The following is a 24,527-nucleotide window of genomic DNA, read 5'->3' as shown; positions in this document are numbered from 1 at the left end:
TATGGTGTCAGGCAAATGCCTATTCCTAGGGACTTTAGTTATCTTATCTGTAAATTGTAAAGAATAATACCCAGTTCACCAGAATTGTTTTGGGGATCAAATTAAATCCTCAACTTCTCAGGATCTGTAGGATGGAATAGTACTGAGACACACCAATGGTGAATGGCTGTGGGCAATGCTGTTGACTTTATGTTAGTGCCATCAAGTCTCTGAGGAATTCTACAAAACAAACAAAACAAAACAACCATTTGGTTCTGTTAACATGTGCTGGACAATGCCAAACCAAGTACAGAAACAAGGAGTTCCATTATCATCTCCTTCTTTTTATCCTAGGCCCCAAGTTTCTGACTTAAGAGTTCAGAAAGAAGGAGCCGATCTCAGTGCATGTGGGGGCAGGTGGGGAAGGCAGAGAAAGCATGCCCACCGAGTACTACAGAGGTTTTAGGTCAAGATAATTCTACAGCTCTAGAGGGTGATTCTAAAACTCATCTTTTTTCTTTTTTCTTTTTTTTTTAAGATTTTATTTATTTATTTGACAGAGAGAGATATCACAAGTAGGTGGAGAGGCAGGCAGAGAGAGAGGAGGAAGCAGGCTCCCTGCCAATGCGGCGCTCTATTCCAGGACCCTGGGATCATGACCTGAGCCGAAGGCAGAGGCTTTAACCCACTGAGCCATCCAGGCACCCCTAAAACTCATCTTTTTTTTTTTTTTAATTTTTTTTTTTAAAGATTTTATTTATTTTTCAGAGACAGAGGGAGAGAGCACGAGCGAGCACAGGCAGACAGAGAGGCAGGCAGAGGCAGAGGGAGAAGCAGGCTCCCTGCCGAGCAAGGAGCCCGATGTGGGACTCGATCCCAGGACCCTGGGATCATGACCTGAGCCGAAGGCAGCTGCTTAACCAACTGAGCCACCCAGGCGTCCCCTAAAACTCATCTTTAAAGAAATATTTTCCCTCCAGTTAACCCCTTATGAATAAATAATAATAATAATAATAAAGTCTATCTGCAACCAGGTTATGAGTGAGAGGATGGAGGTGAAGAAAGCACTTCCAGTTGTAGTTAGAATGCATCAGAAGTAGTTAAATTCCCCTTTTCAATGACTAGTGAAGCAGAAAGTATGGTTTTGCTGGCAAAGTGCTAGAGATAACAAAGTATTTTTCTTCCCCCATTATAAAAACAGGAATGAAGAAAAGAAAATGCTTTGGAAGATGAAAGCAGAGGTGGAAAGCAAACAACAGGTAGAGTTGATTGCGGTGTTTTCAGCAAACGAATGAATGAACACATGAATGAATGAGTAGAAAACCACAGGAGAGAAAATAATGGACTTTGGTAGTGTTTGTTTGCTAAAGAATGGAGATGATTCCTTTTTGCTAAACTAAACCCACAGCCAAATTAGAAAAATTGATATTCAAACATTGCATGTTTTTATATCCATGGCATCAGTTCAATTTATCATTAATTAAAGAGGCCAATTTGAGAATGCCCGTTTTAAGTAGTATCTCAAAAAATGACCTTGTAAAATCAGGTTGAGATACATTATATGTCCTGAGGGCAAGCAGGAAGCAAAAGGGAAAATATGAAATTAGAAAATGTCCTGTAATTGTCACTTCACTGGTAAAGGTGATATAACCTCCATTATCAGTCAGGAACTACTTTGATGCCTAATTTCACTGACTGTCTGACTTATCAAATTGAATTAAGCACAAATGAAGAAATACTTGTCTAGGGAAAAAAGTACCATGCCATTTTGCTTTCTGTCAACTGAAAACCAACCCAATTAGCACAGACAAGGAAAAATAAGCTCAAAATATTTTATTGGAGGAGTAAAAGTTTAAAGGGATTGTTTCTCCCGAACTGGCCTAGCAAAAGTTCGTTGACAAAAACACTGGAGTCCCTGACTGGAGTCTATATCCAGAATTGAGAAGTGGTTGTTTTCCTTCACTTATTCCACTAATATTTGAGTGATGATAATGTGCCAGGTCCAGATCATTGCTTTATAGGATAAACAATGCCTCCTCTTTCCTCCCTGCTCTAAGCCCAATGTTTCAGTGTCTCTCCCCTTTCATTGTGTGCATAATTACCAAGAGTTTGCTAGATGGTGTCCTACTCTGTAGATATTTGAAGACAAGAATCACCCAACAGGAAACTTCTCCAAGGTTGTATCCAAAGCAACATCAATTCTGTTTCCTACATGTACTTGGTAATAACAATGTAGAAGCTTTTCTGACCCTCCGGTTCTGCCCTGGTGCTGAATTTTGTCCTGAGTAAATGAGAACTTGAAGATACAGAGCGTTTTTGAAGCAAGAGTGCTAGAGGTTGCTGAGGACTGTGAGCGAGTCTGTATGGGAGTCCAGAAGACTCAGGACCCAGAGCTATAGATGGGAGTGCAGAGTTCTCAATGGGCAGGAGAGTCTCACCAGGGCAAGTTACCATTCTTCTCTGGGTACAGGTTTTTCTCAAGAAATGAGGGATTTGGGAAGAGATGCTTCTAGCTCAAATACTTGTTTTTCTGCTGCGGCTCATTTGCTTCAGCATATGAAAAAAAAATCCCCTTTAGAAATGGGAAAAACTAAATGATTCATGAAACAAGGAATTTTACAAAGAAAGAAATCCTTTCTGCTTGCCTCACCTGCATGTTCTTTCTGCTCCCTTCTTCCTTTTGCTCAGCTGCCACCTGCTTGCGCAGTCCCTTTTTACAATCTTATCTTTCCTGGTATGCCTGCGTATCCCTGGTGGCAGGTGCCATCTGGAGCAGCTTTTCTTTATTTCTCTGTATTATTAACCTGCATTTTCAAATGCTTCCTTTTTCCTCTAAGTATATCTTCATCTCCCTCCACCTCCCCCAATACACAGAACTTTGTGGAACTGACCTTCTACCCAAATCTTTTTTTTCCTGTCCAAAATTTCACACATGCATTTTCCAGTAAGCACTTAGTTCTGCCAAACTGGGTCTCTATATTTTTTGGCTGAAAAATGCCAAATGTACAGAAGTTGTTCTGTTTTCTATTAACCATTTACTTGTCTCAGCAGATATCTTCACATGGATATATGGGCTAATAAGAGTCTAAGCAAATAGAATGCCATTTAAAAAGGAATAACATAATATATTGTGGAATACTGCCTAACTGTATGTTTTAGACTTTGATGGAGAGTGGGGATACAATAAAAAAAATCAGAATTTTAACAAAACCCTTACAGAAAAGGAATGTGACATATCTATCTCTTTATCAATGTGTCTGTTTCTATTTTTTAACCACATTTAGTGATGCTTGGGATACAGTAATAGGCCTTTTTGTTCATAAGGATGTTTCCCTCCATTAGGTCTCATCAGTAATATTGAAAATATAGAAATCCTTTTCATTAAAATATGCTCATGAAAATAGATATTTCTTCCCTTAGAAAAGAATTCAAAAGTTTTGGGGGCCTAGTTTTAAAAGCATCAAGCTATACTTGATTTGTTTTGGTGGTTGTTTAAGGGATGTGAAATATATCACCACTGCAACTAGCAAGAACTATAAATGATACATTATTGCAAGTGTTCTAAAAAATCAGAACAAAACTAATTTATTATAGTTCTGTCTTCATTATACACCACATGTTGGTGAGTTAAACACAACAAAATTGTCTTTTCTTTTAAAAGTGTCTACTAAAGATAAAAAGAATAAGGTAACAATTAACATGTAGTTTGTTACATTAAAAAATCTGATATACATATTTCTATTGCCTGTTAGCTTATTCTAAGCCTCTTTAACTATTACAAAAAAAGAAATCATTGTTCAAAGGCAAACATTCAATTCAGTTGATACAACATTACAGTACAGTCAACTAACATCATTCAACGAAGGTAACAAGTCTAGCCTTGGCTTCTTGAGTTAAAAGTCTGTAGACCAGATTGCTACAAAAGGTTCAATGCTGCTTCACACTGTGTGTTAGCTTTTTGGAGGACATGGTACTTTCTACTGATGGCTTCAGAAGAAGGGGTCATGCTATTGGTAAAAGCACAGGGGAACCCCAACCTGTCATTAATCATTTTATTGAGCATTGTAGTTAGACAGCATTATTGAGTTTAGCACAACAACTAAAACAAAATAATAATAATAATAATATTATAATAATAATCATAATCATAATAATGATAAGAATAAAAACCAAACACAAACTGGAAGCCTAGAGGTGCCGCCAGCCGTGTCAAATCCTTGCGATACGCTATACTAAAAAAATTTGAAATATCCACCCGTCCTCTCCACTCTGCCACAAACTAGCAAAGTCAAAATACAAAAGTCTTCAACTTGTTACTTTTGCAGAATAAAGCAAAAACGTCTTTGTGCTCCTTACTACCAGAAGCAAAATGTCCACTGAGTTACCACATGTAATAGCTTCTGGATGTGTCAACCTGGGTTGGCTTGGTGTCTGCAGAACCATCTTTGTCTTTCTCACTGTCACCTTCCCAGAGGTTAATGAGTGGTGGGTACAGCTCATTTAGTGGGATTGAAGAAGTTTTTTGCATATACTTTTTTAATGAATGGTGGTAGTTTTTCCTCTTAAACCTTTTGGCAATGTACACAGCAATGGATGCAAGGCTAATGACGGCAAACATGGACCCCATTACTGCAGCAAGGGCCGTACTGGTTTCTTGGTCAGAAATGTCCAGTGCAAAAGCGGCATTTTTAGTTGTGACATTGACACACGACTTTTGAGTCTGCTGATGAATATTGGACACTGTGAGACATACTTCATAATCTGTGGAAGGCTGCAGATGTGTTAGGTTGTACTCATGAACATCTACTGGGACCCTGGCGGTGTATGTTATGTGAGGATTGTCAATCTTCATGGTGGCAGAAGACCATTTTAAGTTTGATGTCATGACATTGGAATTAACTTTCCAGGACACTAAAATGGAATGAGATTCTGTCTGCTTGACATATATTTTCAGCACCTGGGTACCATCCAGAAGGGTTCCATTAACCTTAATTGTTACCACACGTGTGTCGGCCCCTTCCACATTCTGGGCAACACAAGTGTATCTTCCTGAGTCTTCAATTTGTATGTTAGATATTTCTAAAGTACCTTCACTACTTAGCTTGTATTTATCTGAAAGTGTGTCCGCAGTTATCTTATTTCCAAGAGGAGTGACCCAGTAAATTTCAGGTTCTGGCTCAGCCATGGCCCGACAGTCTAGGAAAACTGTTGTGCCAATATCCATGTTTAAATGATTTGGGAATGTGTCGTGAGATATCATTGGGAGGCACTGTTCACTTGAATCCTGGATTAAAACTTCCTTTACCTGCTGCCCTCTGTATTCAGGTGGCATGGCACAGAACATGGACAACGGCTCCATGAATCGGATGTTGGTCTTGTTGGAATTAATCCAGTGGATGACACAATCACACCTCAGAGGATTGCTGTGGATACTAATCTCACGAAGATTGGGAAGGGATTCTACTGTCTTTTGGTAAACAGCATTCAAGGCATTGTTGTTCAACATCAAGCTTTCTAGAGCAGGAACACTTCGAAAAGCCAAGCGGTGGATATAAGATAATTTGGGGTTATTGGTAGCTTCTAACTTTGTGAGTTCAGGCAAGTTATCGAGGGCATAGCGATCCACAGAAACAAGTTCCCCCATGTTGTTGATTCCCAGTTCTTTCAGTCGAAGCATATTTTTGAAATCCCCTTCTTGGATTTTGTGAATGGGGTTTTTGTTGAGGTCTAAGAATTTTAAATTTGGAACTTTTTGCAGAGCAAGCTGAGGAACCTTGACCAGTTTGTTATCATAAAAAGACAGGCTTTCAAGGCTATCCAAGCCCACCAAGGCATTTCCAGGAATATCAGTGAGATACATTCCTGCCAAAACCAAGCTTCTCAAATTTGAGAGGGGTTTAAAGTTCATATCTAGAATTCCAATCACGGGGTTTTCCCCAATCATGAGTATTTCCAGGTTGGGTGTTGAATCAAACCAGCGGCTATCGATAACTTTCAATTTATTAGAGTTCAAGTGAAGCCTTAAAAGATTTTTTAAGCCTGAAAAAGCATTAGCAGAAATAGTGCTAATCTGGTTATGGTTGATATAGAGTTCTTGAAGGTTGCTGAGGTCTTGCAGACAGTAATCAGTCATTTCTGTAATCTGATTTTCCTCCAGATGTAGAGTAGTGAGCTGGGTTAGGTTTGTCAGCCCTACCTCCTTAATATTTGTAAAGTTGTTTTGGGAGAAATCTAGCTCAGTCAAGTTGAAAAGCTGCTGGAGCTCATCCACGGTCTTTGCGATGTTATTGCTCTGTAAGAGAAGCACTTGGGTATCACTAGAAAGGTTGCTGGGAATCCTTGTTAAGCGGAGATCATTGCAATCAACAGTAGTAGCTTCTCTATATGTTGACTGCGGGGTGAACCAGGGCCTAATTTCACAAACACAAAGTTGTGGACACTCATTATTTTGTAGGGAAGACCCAGTTAATGAAGTCATTAGCAAGCCCAGCACCAACTGGCAAGCTGCTAAAACAAAGCTCATCCTAGCCATGCTGGCTTGCCAAGTAAGCTCCCGACACCCCTATGTTTTAACAAAAGGTGAACACTAGATAGTGTGGTATGTAGGACAGCAAGCAGAAAATGTAAACATTCAAGCAAAGTCCTAGTAGAGATGTGTAAAATTCCGGAGTCCGAAGAGATGATTTTCAGGAGTTTTCAAAAGGCAAGAAGCAATTGGGAGTCTTTTAACTGCTTCTCTCAATTCCAGGCATGCCCACAGCTCTGTGGTATGTTACTTCGGCCAAATCAAAGACTGGAGATGTGCCTGAAAATTAGATTAGGACAGATGTTATGTTTTTTTCATATACTGTCTATATTATAGACTTCCTTTTGTCTACTAAAAAGGCATAATCACAAATCTATTAACAGAATGTTCAAAGTAACTACACAAACTTTTAAATTACAGTATATTTTCTATATTCCACTTACTACACTAAAAATAGTTCCCACTCTTGCTATTTAATTGGGTAAAATCATCAAATGCACACACATAATAGGGGCACTCAGAAAAACAGATGTCATTTCTTTAAAAACAAGGTTGACTTTAAAAAAAATGGAAGGCTCCAAGAAGTCAAAAGATCAAAAGCAAAACATGAAACACAGTTTATAAGAGACTCAAAGTTAATTCTTAGTTATTTATATTTTTATTATTTTTTAAAAAGATATTATTTATTTATTTGAGAGAGAGAGAGAGAGAGAGAGAAAGGGAGAGAGAGCACGAGAGAGCACAAGCAGTGGAAAGGGAGAAGCAGGCTGCCCATGGAGAAGGGAGCCCGAGGCAGGACTCAATCCCAGGACTCTGGGATCATGATCTGAGCTGAAGGCAGATGCTTAACCAACTGAGCCACCCAGGCACCCCTAGTTATTTATATTTTAAAGAATAACTTTTTATTTCTTTTCAGCAGTTCTTTTTCCAGATTCCAAAATGCAGGATTATATATTCTGTAGACATATTCAGCCAGTGCTTTTCTAGCTCAGTTATTCTTATGCAAAAAATTAGTTTAATACAACTACAGAGAGAAAACATCAGTTTTTCTTATATTCCAACAATCATAGCTAATCTTGACTGAATAAAACAGTCAAAGGATTTTATCCTCCAATTATCACTGATTTTAATTTTAATGAAAAACACAAACATACTTACACATGTTTAATTTCAACAATCTTATGGGAGTCTCAATGGCCACTTAGTAGCTATAAAGCATGGATATATTGGATATGTTCTTTTTTGGGGATATGTTCTTTTGGGTTCTTTATTATTTTAAGCTTCAGCTTCATCAACTATATAAGATAGGGTTGATCCTTAAGAGAATTAAAGGCATCTATATAAGGCTCACAAAAGTTAATTATATGTATTGTCATCCTCCCCTCCCTCCCCCCAACTTCCTACTGAGGGGCAGAGGGAGAGGGACAGAGAGAAAATCTTAAGCAGGCTCCACGCCCAGTGTGACAACCTGATGTGAGGCTCATGACCTGAGCTGAAATCAAGAGTCAGACACTCACTCAACCGACTAAACCACCCAGGCATCTCTATTCTCCTCTTATTATATCTCTCATCCATATTAGTTTTAGCTGAATAGTGGTTATTAGAGAACAAGTAAATGAAGGAAAACTGGGGCATTTATAGTCATTGTCTGTTGTTTTAGTAAGGTCTTTTGAGGTCAAATATGTATTGCTCATCTGTTTATAAAGACAGTATTAGCAGTTAACGGTTCTAGTTCCCTGGATTCCAATCATGTTTAAAAAGGCACTCTTGGGGGCGGCGGTGGGTGGGGGGGTGGTGCGCAGAGAAGCCGCCGTGGATTCATGGTCTATCTTGCTTTCTCAAAACTAGGCCTGTCGCTTGCTAAACTATGAAAAGTAGAGCTATATGTTTCTTTTCACTTCTCTTTCTGGAATGAACTTTAGCTTTGAGTAATAAAGGATCTTCAGTAACTAGTGTTTTCTTCACCCTCATAAAATTACTGTAAGGGTTCAATAAAACAGAGCATATAATGCACCTAAAATCTAGTATCCAACACATAGCAAGCTTTCAATTCATATTTGCTGCTATTACTTTGTACTATGCAAAACATAGTCATCCTTGTGACTGACCAAGAAGCAAACTAATACAACTAGCCAGACCTAAAAGTTCTATAATTATTATATTTTAGTAGAAAGAAAGAAAAGTCCTACATTTCTGTTGTTGTTATATAAAACATGCAAACCTGTTTCACTGTTTACTGGTCGAACAAGATGGTATTAAAAAAAAAAAAAAAATCACCCATCTAGATTTGGCAGTTGGAGGAAGAAGGAAATGATTATGTTGCATGCTGATGCTGGATACTTGCTATTCTTTGTGGGGAGGAAACACACTGGCATTCTCCTCCACCTAATCTGGTTACTTTACTGTATATGGTAAATATACCTAATTATAGGTAAACGTATATATAGGTAAAAATACCTAATATATATAATAAATATATAAAATATAAATATATAATAAATATAAAAATATAAGGTAAATATACCTAATCTGGTTACTTTACCATCCCATATATGTATGCGTAAAACTTTTCAAAATTATAAAACTACTCGACTCTGACTTTTATCAGGAAATTCCATAAAATAAGTACATAATAATAATTTTCCAACTATTACTGCCTCCACAAATTTATTCCACTCTTTTTGTTTCCATTTATAATCCTAAAACACATACAATGACCACAGTAAATTTCCCATTAAGAAGATTTCTGCCACATGTTATTGCTTAATTTTAATTAAAAATAGAACACTAAAAAAATAAATCTACTTCTCATAACTCTGAGATGGAATTTCAACTAATATTTATGTTTTGACTGAATTAAGGAAACATAGCAAAAAGTAAGTATGCATTGAAGTTGTGTGAGACTCCTAAAACCATATGTTGCCATTGAAAAATATCTTTTGTGGGGCTATACTTCGGATATTTTCATGAGTAATGCTTCCATTTTGGTTCAAAATATATGATGAGGTAATTAGATTGCAATACTCAAATTTCGGTTTGACATACATACTCCTCTTTTAACAAACAAACCACACAAACTGAGAATGTTACTCAGAGAGAAGACGTTTTCCTTTCCCAAACCTGCATTTGGCTTCTTTGGGAGTGGAGAATGAACCTTTCTTGACACAAAAGGAGATGTTTTAAGATGTTTCTAGTTGTATGCCATTCTGAATTCTCATTAGCATATTTTCCAGCCTACTTTTTGAATATGACATTATACACAGAACAAAGCTTCAGAGTGCTTAAACCATTTTGTATGTTTAAAACATAAGGCATGCCTCTGAAGTTATTCACTAACAGTTTTAAAAGTAAATCCAATGTCCCTGATGAATACTGATGCAAAACTCCTCCACAAAATACTAGCAGATTGAATTCAACAGTTTATTAAAAGGTTTATACACCATGACTAACAATGGATTTATACCTAGAATGCAAGCATGGTTCAATATATGAAAATAATTCAAAGTAATACACCATATTAATAGAACAAATGAAAAAACCCACATCATCATCTCAGTTGATGAAGAAAATAAACTTGACAAAATTCAACACACTTTCATGATAAAAACAGTCAACTGACTAGGCATAAAAGAAAAAAACACATACCCCCCCCCAACACACACACACACAGCCCACAGCTAAAATCATAATCAGTGATGAAAGAGTAAAAGCTTTTCCCTGATGATCAGGACCAATGTAAGGATCCCCATTCTAGTTACTTCTATTCAACTTAGAACTAGAAGTCGTAGACAGAACAATTAGATAAGAAATAAAGCATCCAAATTGGAAATGAAGAAGCAAAATTCTGTTTGCAGATGGTATGATCTCACATGTAGAAAACCTTAAAATGTCACAAAAAACCCTTAGCTGTTAAAACTAATAAACAATTTCAACAAAATTGTGAGACACAAAATAAATACATAAAATCAATTGTGTTTTTGTACACTAACAGTGACTAATCCAAAAAGGCAATTAATAATCCCAACTTACAATAGCATCGAAAGACTAAAGTACTTGAGAATAAATTTAACCAAGCAGGTAAAAGACTTGTGCACTGAAAACTACAAAACACTGCAAAAAGAAATAAAACATACAAATATATAGAAATGTATCCCATGCTCATGAATTGTATTGTTAAAATGCCCATACTATCCAAAGTGATTTACAGATTCATTGCCATCTTTATCAAAAGCTCAATCACAGTTTTTGCAAAAATAGAAAAAAAAAATCTTGGATGCCTGGGCATCCAAGGCACTTAACCTTGGTTAAGTGTCTGCCTTTGGCTCGGGTCATGATCCTAGAGTCTAGGGATGGAGTTCCTCATCGGGCTCCCTGCTCAGTGGGGAGTCTGCTTCTCCCTCTCCCTCTGCTGCTCTCTCTGTCAAATAAAATCTTAAAAAATGTATTGAAATTCATATGGAATCTCAACAGACCCCAAATAGCCAAAACAGTCCTGAAACAGAACAAAGTTGGAGGTCTCACACTTCATGAGTTCAAAACATACAATAAAGCAACAGTAATTAAGATGGTGGGTTACTGGCATAAAGACAGGAATATAGACGAATGGAAGAGAGAACACAGAAATAAACTCTCCCACATATGATGAAGGGATCTTTGATGAAAGTGCCAAGACAAAACAATGAGGAAAGAACAGTCTCTTCAACAAATAGTGTTGGATATCCACATGCAAGGGAATGAAGTTGGACCCTTTACCCTATAACATATACAAAATTTAACTCAAGAAGAATTAAAGACCTAAATAGAAGACCTAAAACTGGAGAACTCCTAGGAGAAAACATAGGGAAAAAGCTTCAGAACATTGGATTTGACAATGATTTCTTGGAATATAACACCACAAGCACAGGAATAAAGCAAAAATAGCAAATGTGATTAAAGCAAACTTAAAAACTTCTGCACATCGAAGTAAACAATCTATAAAATAGGAGAAAATATCTGCAAATCTTTATTATCTGATAAGGGACTAATGTCCAAAATGCATAAGGAACTCCCATAACTCTATATAACAGCTACAACAAAAAACCAAATAGTATGATTAAAAATTATGCAAAGGATTTAGATAGACAATTCTCCAAAGATATGTGAGAGGACAATAAGCATATGAAAAGATGCTTCACATCACCAATCACAAGGAAATACAAATCGAAACCAGAACGGAATCTGACCTCACATCCATAAGGATGACTACCATCGAAAGAAAAGAAAGTAACAAGTAGTGGGAATGTAAAAATGATGCCTCCGCTCTGGTATACAGTATGGGAGTTCTGAAACAAATTTAAAAATAGAATTACTGTATGATCCAGCAGTTCCACTTCTGGGTGTACATCCAGAAAAATTCAAAGCACGGTCTTGAAGAGATGTTTGCAAACCAGTGTTCAATGCAGCACTATTCACCATAGCCAAGAGGTGGGAACAACCTATATGTGTATAGGTGGATGAATGGAAAAAGAAAACGCGGCATATACACAAAATGGAATATCATGCAATTTTAAAAAAGGGAAAACTTGTTATATCTACAATGTGGATGAACTTCCAGGACATCATCCTAGATGAAATAGGCCTGTCACGAAAGGACAAATACTGTATGATTCCACTTACATGAAGTATCTAAAGTAGTCAAAATTACAGCAACAGAAAGAAGAATGGTGGTTGCCAAGGGTTGTAGGAAGGGGAGAGGGAATTTGTGTTTAATGGGTATTTAAGTTTTACAAGCTGAAAAAACCTGGGAACTCTGTTGTACAACACTACTGAATTTTACACTTAAAAATGGGAGCTGGTAAGTTTAATGTTATTTTTTATCATTAAAAAAAACCGAACCCATTATAATTCAATCCAACTTTTATCACTTACATACCAACTGATTAACTTAAATTCTGCAACTAATAAAAAATGGCTAGCAGATTTTTTTCTGAAAAGTGGAATTTCTTTGTTCTAGGACTTACTTGACTAAGTTGGTCAAATGTGAGAAGAAAATGTCCTAACTATGAGAATGATGTTCCATAAACGGGTCTGGCTGTTTAAAGAAACAATCCCTTAAATAAAAATCCATAGCTTTAAAGGCCCAGGGTTGGCAAGGGATGCATTTGAAAGAGGCCTACAAACAATTATATAATTACATTTGATGCTGCTTCTTCCAATAAGATATGTTTAGGACACTCTGCTCTGAATATGAAATCCCAAAGGAAATAGACTGCATGGTCATCACCATCAGTGAATTTGGCACTGATCCCCATTTTCCCCATAGAATCACAGGAGATGGGATGTTATTTTAACAACATCACAGTATTTAGTATGACTTGGAGTTGGATCCTTCCACATTAAGTTCTTATGAAATTGGGCGAAAGAAATAAGCAATCACAATAACAGGATGATTAAGTTAATTCTAGTTACATTAAAACCCAGATAGCTCTCAGTTTGTAGAAAGAATTCTGTCTTTCTATGAGGGGAATCAAAGGATCTGTATTCAGATTCTGACTTCTTCACTTATTACCTTATATAAACTATGGAAATTCTGTCTCAGTTTCTGTGTCTAAATTAAGTCTAATTATACATACTTCATATATGAAAATTATGATAACTAAAGAGCCTGGGAAAGAGTCCAGCACAGAGTGAGCCCTCAGATACTTATTTGAATCTCTGGAACCTCATCAAGTTTGCTATTAAATTTCATTTTCACCCTGCAGGAGTATTGGGAGGTAATGAATAAGCAAATCTCTTTAAGACCTTTGGGCATGACATGTGTTTGGAAAAAAATCATGGTTATTTTTTTACCATTTCCATTTTATTTTCAACCGGTACTATTGGAATTAAGTGTTAGAAATCCAGAGACCAAATATGGCACTGTGCTAAATTAAAATCCTATGCAAGCAAGCAAACTATGGAATACAGTTACCAGTCATAGGAATGTAGGAAAACCTCCTAACCTGGAATTAGCATTCTTTCATAAACCTAGCAGTCATAGCAGTGAAGAACTAAATGAAGAAAAATGCCTTCTTAGCACATGTGCTTTTATGCATACTGTCTTTGGTGGCCAAATTCACACTATGTACATGTTTAGGAAACTCAGTTTTTTAGCTTTACTGGTCCCCAGATAGATCCAGAGCTAATGCAGCATTCAAATTTGCTTATCTTCTTTTAGGGGGCTTAGTAATGGGGACAATGGGATTTTTATTCAGTAAAGCTTTCCTTCTGGTTAAAAAATGCAATGTCTCAATGCAAATTTTCCCTGTAGCTGCTCTGTTGTGGGGGATGGGAGCATGGTGGGGCCAGGCTGCCTTCATTGGATTGACCTCACAGATGGAATTTCCTGGGCTGAAGGCCACCTTGACTTCTGCTGCAGGAACAAGTGGCTGATTGTTAGGCTCTAACGGCTATACATTTCATTGCTATTATTTTTTTAAATTTTTAAAAAATATTTTACTTATTTATTTGAGAGACAGAGTGAGAGAGAACACGAGTGGGGAGAAGTTCAGAGGGAGAAGCAGACTGCCATGGAGCTGGGAGCCTGATGCAGGACTCCATCCCAGGTGAACTGAAGGCAGTTGCTTAACCAACTGAGCCACCCAGGCACTCCTTGTTTTGTATTTAAAGATTTAATGTATTTGAGAGAGAGGGAACACAAGAGCAGGGGTGGGGGACAGAAAAGGGCAGAGGGAGACAGAATCTCAAGAAGATTCCCCTCTGAGCACAAAGCCCAAGGCCGGCTTCAGTGCCGGGCTCGATGCAGAGCTTGTTCTCATGACCCTGAGACCATGAACCTAGCCAAAACTAAGAGCTGGTGAGATTGTGACCTGAGCCAAAAGCAAGAGTCAGTGCTCAACTGACTGATCCACCCAGGCACCTGGCTGTAAGCTTTTGTAAATAGGAGTTTAGTGTGTGACTTCTAGAAAGACAAACCTGGCTTCAAATTCAGTTCTGTGACCTTGGCCAAGTTACTGAAGCTTTCTTTCTGAGTTTCAGTTAAAAATTTTTTCTTTAGAAAATGGAGATCAGGAGCGCCTGGGTGGTTCAGTGGGTTAAGCCTCTGCCTTCAGTTCAGGTCATGATCTCACGGTCCTGGGATTGAGCCCTGCATCAGCTCTCTGCTCAGCGGGGAGCCTGCTCACTTCTCTTTCTCTCTGCTTGCCTCTCTGCCTATTTGTGAACTCTGTCAAATAAATAAAGAAAGAAATCTTAATAAAGAAAGAAAGAAAATGGAGATCATAAAACCTACTTTGCAAAGGTGGTGAGAGAATTAGGATAAGATGTTAAATGTAAAGGTTTTTACAGAGGGCCTGGCACATAGCAAGTCCCCAGTAGATGTTAGGTATTATTATTTACAAGTTTGTTGTCTCATTGGACCTAGTCTTTTCAATGGGTATTGATTATGAAAGGAAGAAGTAGGAGTTTGAAATCAGCTAGAGGGTACCTTCTGTGGTATTAACAACTATAAATTCTGAAAAAAGCCTAGCCAGAGGCCTTCTAACAATGCAGATGGCTAGTGTAGGTAGAACCAGAAAGGGAGAGATCACAGCAAAGTCTTTCTGGAGGGTGTATTTTATTTTCCTTGGGAAGGAAATAAGATCTTGCAAGTACATTGCGAAAACTGAATTTGCATGGGCTATTTCTATTTTTTTATTATTATTATTTTTTAAAAATAATCTTCACCCAGCATGCGGCTCAAACTCTTGACCCCGAGATCAAGAGTCACATGCTCTACTGAGCCAGCCAGGCGCTCCTGCAGGGATTTTTTTTAAGGACATTAGTTTCTTGGACTTTCGTCTGGTCCCTGGCCCTTTCTGAATCTTAGATTCCTTTCTTCAACCATTTCCCCAAATTATGTTCCTTGTTCACACATTATCTAAAGCAAAACACCCTGTAGTGTGTGTTAGTGATCACAGATGGAGGGTTGGTATGGGAGGAAGAGCTATAATAGTCTCCATAACGCATTAAGGAAACAATAAAGTCTATCCCCTTGCAAGGACATAATAGAGCTTGCCGAGGCTCTTTTGCATAAGGAACTGTTCCTGAGAGCCCACATTATTCATCAGCAAGCCGTGTAGCAGCATGTCTGAGTGGGCTGAGCAACAGAATGAGGACACCAGGGAAGGGATTCTTAATTTTGGCTTCACCAAAAACTTCCTAAGTGACCTTGAGCATGTCTAGTAACTTTGTGTCCTATTTTATCTATCTTATAGTAAGTAGGTTGAGGGGAAATGTAGTCACAGCTTTCCAGGCTAAGAGGAACCTCAGGAAGTCATCTATCAACCCATTCTCCTGGTGTCACGTAAAACTACTTCTTAGCCATTTTCTGAGAGGCAATCCTTCTCTTCTTCCCTTCCTTTTTAAAATTAAATTGCTATGGAGGCAACAAGCTTGATGATGCCAAGATCTCAAATTCCAGGGCTTTCAGTGGCTAGATAGGTGAAGTCAGCTGCATCTAACACAGTCATGTAAAAAGCTGGAATGTACATGGACTCCAGAAGTGTCCAAAAGTGTTAACTGTGTAGGCCAGACAAAAAACCATATGCTTTCCAAGGCCTTTTATGGCCCGTGGCCAGTTTGCAACCTTTGAATGGTATATAAATATAATGATAATCATATCATCTATAATGCTGAGTTAATGTTTGATAAGTAGATGATTAAATATCAATTTTTAACTATTATTGGCAAATACTCCATATGTGAAAGCCTATAATTAGAGGCTCAGTATATTACAGTGTGAATCTTTGCTCTGAAGAAAACTTTAGTGGTTTAAAAAGAAGTTTTGCATTTACAAAAAATTCATCTTACACTCTTTTCTATTTTTAAAGGCAGGCAGAACCTTATAGATCCCCTAGGTGATCCAAGATGACCCAGTTAATTAGCAGAGAAACGAAATAAAACCCAAATGCCTTGATCTCTAATTCAGCATTTCCTAATCTGATCACTTTAAATGTTTATGGTTTTCCTGGTTCCCAGAGAAAAATGTGTGCATTCTCTAGTTTTATTTTAGTTTCTTCTTGTATTTATTATTATTATTATTATTAATTAATAAAGTCTCAAAAATCCTCTGGTATACTTGGGTGGTATAAATGCACTACTGTGCAAAGAAAAGGGTAAACACAAGTGATCTTTTGATTCCCCCTCATTTTCCTTCCCCTTTCAGTCCAGGGCAAATCCATCACACTGCAGGTGCAGTGTCGGCCAGCATTTCTGGGAAGAACCCAAAGGTGCAGCTGGTCTCCAAACTGAGCATAGAAGCTGGGGGTCACAATTCATTCAGCTTCTAAGAGGAATGGGGCATGGACAGCACATTAGTTCTTGCAGGAGGGTTGGCCAGGCATGGTAAACAGCAAGGCCAGCCCAGATGGACTAAGAATTACAAAAGAAACCATTAAAAAAAAAAAAAAAAAAGAAAAGAAAGAAAGAAAGAAAAAGAAAAATGAAGAGCAAAAAAGCCCAGACACAACCAGCTGGCATCAATCCAAATTCAAGAGGTGGCTTGGCATGGTGGGGAACGGTGCTTATGGAAGAGCCCTTGGGAAGAACTTCTACTTCAGTTTCTCATTTGGCTTCAACGGATCAAAGGCAAAGAAGGCTGATTTCCCTGCGAATTATGAGACACACAAATTGTTTAAGTTGGAAAAGGCCTCAGAGATCACCTAGCACATCTTAAACAACTTCTCATTTTATAGAGGATACCTCAGAGAGGTGATGTTACATATTTGAAAGCCAAACTTGACTCCATCCTACTCTCCAAACACATGAACCCCACAATGCTTCACTTAGTGTAGGGTTAGTTGAAATTTATATTCTTGATCACTGGGCAGGAACTAAAACTCTCTGAAGAATGTTAGCCTCTAATGCTCTGTTAATCAGTTACCTTCATTAGAAGCATAAGAAAACATCATTCAACTTAGGGAGCGAAATGGCTTGTTTAATAACCACCATCTTGACCTTTGATTAGGTTAAGTCAGGGATAGGGTAGACAGGTCAACTGATCATCCTGATGGCCAACTTATTACAAAAAATTAAGTCAGGTGAGCTTAACCATGTTCATTAATTTTTTTTTTTAATGTGGCAGTGAATTGATCATAGCTGATCTATTCTACATAAGCATAGCCAAATCGCAAATTTAATTTTTAGAATGTATAAATTAAACTTCTCTTAATTTGACACTGTCGCAAACTCTGTGAGGGCATAGAAATTCAAATGTAGGAAATGTGAAGTAGATTTGAATAATTAGTAGGAGTTGGGAATGGGCATTCAAGATAGAAGAGGATTTATTAATAATATACTACTAGGAATATAGCTAATTTTAATAACAGCTCTAATTTAATAAAAGACTTACTATGTATTAACTGCTATGGTGAATGACTACAAGTGTATGGTGCAAAGTATAGCATCCCTGTTTTTCAGAGAAGTTGTCACTTGTTCAAGATCTCAAATAAGATAGCAAGTCAAGAGCATATGGCCCATGCCCTAAAGTGGTCTAACTTAGAATCCCTATCTGCTTTTGAGGTAGTTTGAGAGGTAGAGCAGTACAGAGACCGAAGCACTGGACCAACAGTGAGGGGATCCTTACCTCTCTAGTTCTGCCTCCAACTCAGATCTTACAGGCTATCTGCCCTATCTCTAAGTGTTGAGGTTAGGCTAAATCCAGATGATGTCTTAGTGCTTCTCCAGCTCCAGGATTTTAGGCATTTGATTATTCTTTTCTGGGTTTCTACTTTTAAAGGCATCCATGTAAGCAGCAGTTCTTATGGCTGGGAGCAAAACACTTGCTCCTGGCTTTTAAAAAGACTAAAAACACTGTTTAGTTGTTGTTGTTGTTGTTTTAAAGAAAAAGCATGATCTCAAGAAGCAGACAGAGCTAAGCAAGTCCATATCCTGGCACTACCAATGGTGCTTTGGATAAATTGTTTACCTCCCTGGGTCTTGGTTGCCTTATCTGTTAGGAGATGGCTCTAGATTTTCCTCATGAGAGAACAAGGCTTGAGCAGTGCTGGTACAGAGTAGAATCTCAACAATCATAAATCTCCTTTGGAGTTCTCAACTTAGAAAATTAGGGTCCTGCTAAAAACCCACGTTATTATGTGTTCTTCCAACAAGGAAATTAATGGTTTTCTTGAAAATTATCTGTAACAAATATCCTTCCTTTCCTTCCTTCCTTCTGTTCTTTCTCCCCTTCCCATCTATCCCTCCCTCCCTCTCATCCTACCTTCTTCCTTCCTTTTAAACCCAACACGCATCTGGTGCCATTTTTTTTTTTTAAAGATTTTATTTATTTATTTAAGAGAGAGAGAGATCACAAGTAGGCAGAGAGGCAGAGAGAGAGGAGGAAGAACATTCCCTGCCAAGCAGGGAGCCCAATGCGGGGCTTGATCCCAGGACCCTGAGATCGTGACCTGGCTCGAAGGCAGAGGCTTAACCCACTGAGCCATCCAGGCGCCCTGGTGCTTTTTTCCCTCATAACATCCTTGGTAGGAAAGCAATAGAACTGTCCCTTTTCACATTAAGGAAACCATGCATAGAGATAATAAGTAACCTGCTTAAGACACGCAGCTAGACAGTGATAGAGCAGGATTCAGATAGCCTGGCTCCAAAGCCCGTGCCCTAAACACTATCTCCCAAATGTCATATGGTCATCCCAAAGAACTCTCAATTTTGAAATGGATGAATGGGACTGTTAACGAACTATCAGAAGGATAGATCAAGTGGCTGGGAGCTTTTTTAACTCTTGAAAGCAATGCAGAGTCTTTGACTGGAGTTCAACAAATCACGATGAAGGCCTAGGGATGGTTCATCACTGCCAAATAGCTTGGTTACTAGCGAGAAATCCTCTGTCCCTCAGGTAATGATAAAATAGATTTCTAGAATATGAGATTTCTAGAATATGAGAAAGGTTTTAAAGCAAAGACACAGGAATATTTCTGCAGTTTGGTTTGCCATGAACTTTATAAGACAATCTGGTAGGTCCAAGATTTTTATTTTAATATGATATTCAGGTACATAAGCAGTTGTCCTCCATCAGACAAACAATGCTCAGGGCTCAAAAAAATCTCATACTGCAAATGCAAGTATCACATGGCTGCCTTCAAAGTTCAATCCCCCTCTTTTCCAACTCATTTCCAAGATATTTTTTCAAAGGCAATGTCATTTTTGTAAGAAAAAAGTCACACATTTATATGAATGAGATGATGTTAATTAAATCTTTGCATGCTAGTTACTTAGGATTTCAATTTTGCAGGCTGATGGTAAGCCTCTTTAAAGGATTCTCCTTTGCAACTATGTTAAAAAGCACATACTTCTCTAAGAAAGGTTGGATGACACCCAAAGCATTTCTGTTTCTAATTGTCTTAGAAAGAAGTGACCCAAATGAATAAAATCCTACACCAAAGAAACAAAAAGTAAAACACGGATGGACATCTTGTAACACTTTTCGATCTTAGTTACTCTGGGTGGAAGATATAAACAGTAAGCAAAGGGAATTACATTGTTCGGCCAAAAAAGATAGGAAACATCCTTTTCAAATAATGAGGAATTTTCTAGCCATATGAACACTTCCCATTATTTACATCTAATGTTCACTGCAGGGTCGTCCTGGCTGAGTGGTAGTCTTAAGAATAGCAGGTAGTACTGACTAATAGCACTTAGTTCTTACTGTGTAGCACACACAGCACTGAGCACTTCATACAAATTATTTTACTTAATGCTTACAACTGCATGAGGTGGGAAATATTACCCCCCACTCTTTTTACCGAAGATGAAATGCAGACTCAGATATAATGAAACAATCTGGTTAGGGTCTTGGAGCCAGAAGAGTGGTGGAGGTTCTATGTGAATGCAGGCATCTAGGGCCAGAGTCCAAATCATGCTCCTCCTGCCCCAGCCTGTCCGGGCAGGGAGAATCCTTGCCAATACTTTCATCTGCCAGAACTAGAATGAGTATCACAGGGCAGGGACCCTGTTTCTGTTTTGTTCACACTGAGTCATCCAGGGCCAGGCACTAGCCTGCCATCTACCTCGTGGGCACTCAAGAAATAAATAACCAGATCAGTTAAAATGTGCTTTCCAGGTACCCAAATAGAACAATAATTTTAAGCACAAATAAAAATCCTTGCCATTTAAGCATATCTGCTTAAACCTATCTGCTCCCCATTCATCCTAATCCTTGTGGTTTAGGAAAAACCTGGTCTCTGGTTCATTCTTTTCTCCAGACTTCAGTGAAATCTAGACTCCGACTAAATGCAAAAGAGGTCCAATAAACTGCTGTCTAATTTAATTAGAGTAACTGAATGCTGATTGGGTGTTTACTGTGTTACCAGAAAGAACAGGACCAGAAAGAACAGACCCTACCCTTAAAGAGTTTATAATCCTTTGGGGAGAAAAGACAAATAAGTGACTCTGTAAAAGAAAATAACATGTCAAAAGGGAGGAATGAATGAGTAGGTATATGGATCCTTGGGAAGGAGAGCAGAGTTGCCAACCTGTGCTGGCTCCATTGGCACTAGCCAGTGCAACTCTCTGCGGTGACAGCAATGCTCTGTGTTGACACTCCCTGACTGCGTAGCTCCTAAGGACTGAGTACTTGAAATGTGGCTGGTGTGAATGAGACAAGGAGTTTAAAATTTCTGAACTGTGAGATGATAACTATCTGCTAAGCCAACCAATTTTTGGTATTTTGTTGCAGCAGTTCTAGGAAATCAATACAGTGCTCCACGTGCATCAGCTACTCTCCTAATTATTTTTATATGAATACTTATTAAATACTTAATGGGCTGACTCTCCTCACCCTCATTCTCCCCACTGCATACCTACTACACATGAGAACTGATCATGAAAGGAGATGTTTTCTACTGTTGCCTGTAATCTTATGGAGGGTTGGACACCCATTTCTTATTTATTTATTATTTATTTATTTGACAGAGAGAAAGAGAACGAGAGAGCAAGAGAGAGAGAGCCAGAGAGCAAGAACGCACAGCAGGGGGAGTGGGAGAGGGAGAAGCAGGCTTCCTGCTGAGCAGGGAGCCCGATGTAGGGCTCCGATCCCAGGACCCTGGGATCATGACCTGAGCTGAAGGCAGACACTTAATGACTGAGCCACCCAGGCGCCCCCCATTTCTTAATTTTAAAAGCAATGGTAAACTTAATGATCTTTGCAGCTTCTTCTTCTAGGACCTAAAAAGCAAGACTAATACTTTTTATGTACTATCTCAGAGCTAGCGAAAATAATTTTTCCTTCAATATTTTAAAAGTCATATACCAGATATACTTTGAAGAATTCTTGAACTTGTGGTCTTTCAAATCCTTTTTAAAACCCCGAGATTCTGTGACATGCAAAGTAGGACCAAGAAAGACAATCCTTTTTTTTTTAATCTGCTAATAATCTTTATTAACTGACATTCAAACATTTTTCTTAAAAATATTAAATATCCAGTGTTTTTTCTGTTTAAATCACTTATAGGATCAAGAAAACTTTTTTTTTTCTTTATAAGAAATTAGCTGTTTGCATTGCTGGAATCATAAAGTAGCAATTTAACATTACTGAACTGAGAAACTGACAGAAGGCTAAACAGAACAAAGCATGAACCAACAACTGGGCTACTTTTATTGCTCCCTTTTAGTACCAGCAAGTGTAGTGATATAAAAACTACCATGAAATCAATTACTTTTATTCTTTTTACAAATTATTTTAATTTTCCTCCCATAATATGTCTATATGAAATAATTGCTTTGCAATTACAGACATGATTAAACGTTAAATAAATGTAAAATCTTCAGTTTGGCAGCCTTAGATGCCTAGAAGGCTCAGTTTCATTACTTCTTTTTAAGTACTTCACATTATATTGCTTGGTATTTTCACTGCAGACATAGATTTTACCATACCACATTAATAAATGTTGCATAAGGAGCCAGTTGCTACAATGGCTCCTGATTATACATTCAAAACTACAGATAGACCAATGAAATAGCAGACTTATCATAGTTGGTACTGAAAGTGCCCAAATGTAAGCTGCTAATACCAGTACAGTAGATTTTTGGATGCTAACCAAGTAAAGAAGTTCCATGAGACTAGTATCAGACTTGCTTTTGCTCCCAGACCAAATTAAAGTTTAGTTCGTAATAGTGAAAATAACTTCTCATCCAGAAAATGGCAAACATTTTCACATCCTTCACACCCATTCATTTATTTTTTGCATCTTTCTTTGCTCAAAAATAGTTCTATACCATCTTTTGTTATTTTTAATCTGCTAATCATCTTTATTAACTGACATTCAAACATTTTTCTTAAAAATATTAAACATCCAGTGTCCTTAAGATGAGAGCCTATATACTTTTAGCTCAGATCTGATGATATTTCTCTAAAGAGTCTGATTGCTTAGAATTTGCCAATTAGAAGCCTAAGTGGCTGTTTAAGCTTTAGACAGAGAAAATGTCAAAAACATATCCCTTTCACATTGAAATGTTCCTTTAACATGAGGAGACTGATATCTGGAAGTGTACATATATTTAGCATTAAAGCTCCAGCTGCTCAAGGTTAAAGACAGCCCTGTCCGGGTAAATGACAGTACTTGCCCTTCAACTAATAGACCTCAAGCACATTGTATTTCTAAAGACTGCCACCTCTTTTTTAAAATAAAGCCATCTGCCCCTCACCTCTTAAAATAAACTTGGCTTCCAGTTCTTTTTCTCAAATTTTTTTTGGTGACTGTTCTAATAAAGGAGTTCAAGAACTTGATTTACTTCAACACTGGGAGAATATATATAATGAAGGCCCTCTGAAGGCTTGGGGCCACTTTGGCTCTCTAAGGAAGTGTCACATGGCCAAAGGACAGGAATAGAGAGGATACAGAACAAAAGGGGTAAGCACCAGGGAAAGTGCTTTCCGTTCTCACAGCACCCAGTGGAGGCAGATGGGTTTATTCTCGTTTTATAAATGACTTCAGGGCTCAGAGATTAAGTGACCTATCAGAATTCCCACAACTAAATGGTCAAAGAGCAGAGATTAAGTTCAAGTTTGTTGTGTTCTGAAGTCAAAGCCTTTTCTGCGATACCACCTGCTTCAATCGTCCTATTGGAACTCCAGAAAGATTCTGAGTGCATACAGCATTCTCTTATGTACACACAAGAAAACTAAGTTTTAGATTAAAACCGGGGTTAGCCAGAAGATTAAGAAAATTTGCAAATTTAATTTCTGGATAGCTGGAAGGTTTCGTAGAAAGCTTTTGTTTCAATCTTTAATATCCACTTTCTTGCTTTTGGTAAGGGTAGAGTTATGCTTTAGGTTTTTTTTTTTTTTTTTTAAGGACGTTTTTCTTCAAGCCCTGATAATGAATGCACGTGGGAAATCTTTTTTTCCCAAATGTAAAGTCTTGGTTATTAACTTATTTTCTTCCAATTTTCCCTTTTCTCCTAAAAGTGCACTCCAGAGGAAAAAAATCCTAGTTAATTAGAATTTTTGGTAATCGGGTTTTAAAGCTGTTTTGGTAAATGAAGATCAGGTGAGAGCTACCTCCTTGAATTCGAAATTGTTTCTTATTATAGGTTCTTTTTGATGCCAGTGTATTCCCCTATGTTAGTATGCATTTGAAACTAATGGTCCAATACTCAAAGTGCTCAGATCCTTGATGACCTGGACACCATAAATCCAACAGAGCACATTAGTGGGATGGTCCTTAATTATACAGTTTAGGCTTTGTGTAATCAAATGGTGCAAAGGAACAGCTGAGAACATTAAAATGCCAGCAGGCGTTATAAATCATAGTGCTTTCTATAGTCTTTCTTTAACTCATGTGTTTTGTTAAATTGAAAGTAAAAAGAATATTTTTAGTTGAATATCCGTATGTCATTTAGAGCCCTTAAAAACATAACATAATGCAACACTATTAGATCATCTTTATTATTTACCTCTTAGTTGTCTAATAGAAATTGTAGTTATCTTTAAGCTTTAAGTATAGGAATCATTTTTGTGAGTGAAACAAAACTGAAGTTATCTCTTAGA

The 24,527-nt window shown here is 37.8% G+C and overlaps 1 protein-coding gene across 1 annotated transcript in view; it reads right to left on the bottom strand.

Annotated features, from left to right (window-relative positions):
* Positions 1-3,541: 3,541 nt before the first annotated feature.
* LRRN1 (leucine rich repeat neuronal 1) overlaps positions 3,542-24,527 on the bottom strand; it is a 36,518-nt gene continuing 15,532 nt past the window's right edge. Inside the window, exon 2 of the mRNA XM_032325696.1 lies at positions 3,542-6,784. Within this exon, the coding sequence (XP_032181587.1) occupies positions 4,361-6,511 (2,151 nt within the window). The 5' untranslated portion in view covers positions 6,512-6,784 and the 3' untranslated portion in view covers positions 3,542-4,360. The remainder of the gene's footprint in view (positions 6,785-24,527) is intronic.

The sequence above is a fragment of the Mustela erminea genome, chromosome 1 (assembly GCF_009829155.1).
Source record: "Mustela erminea isolate mMusErm1 chromosome 1, mMusErm1.Pri, whole genome shotgun sequence".
Classification (NCBI taxonomy): Eukaryota; Metazoa; Chordata; class Mammalia; order Carnivora; family Mustelidae; genus Mustela; species Mustela erminea.
Note: the sequence above shows the minus strand (reverse complement) of the source record. Positions and strands in the feature narration are given on the sequence as shown.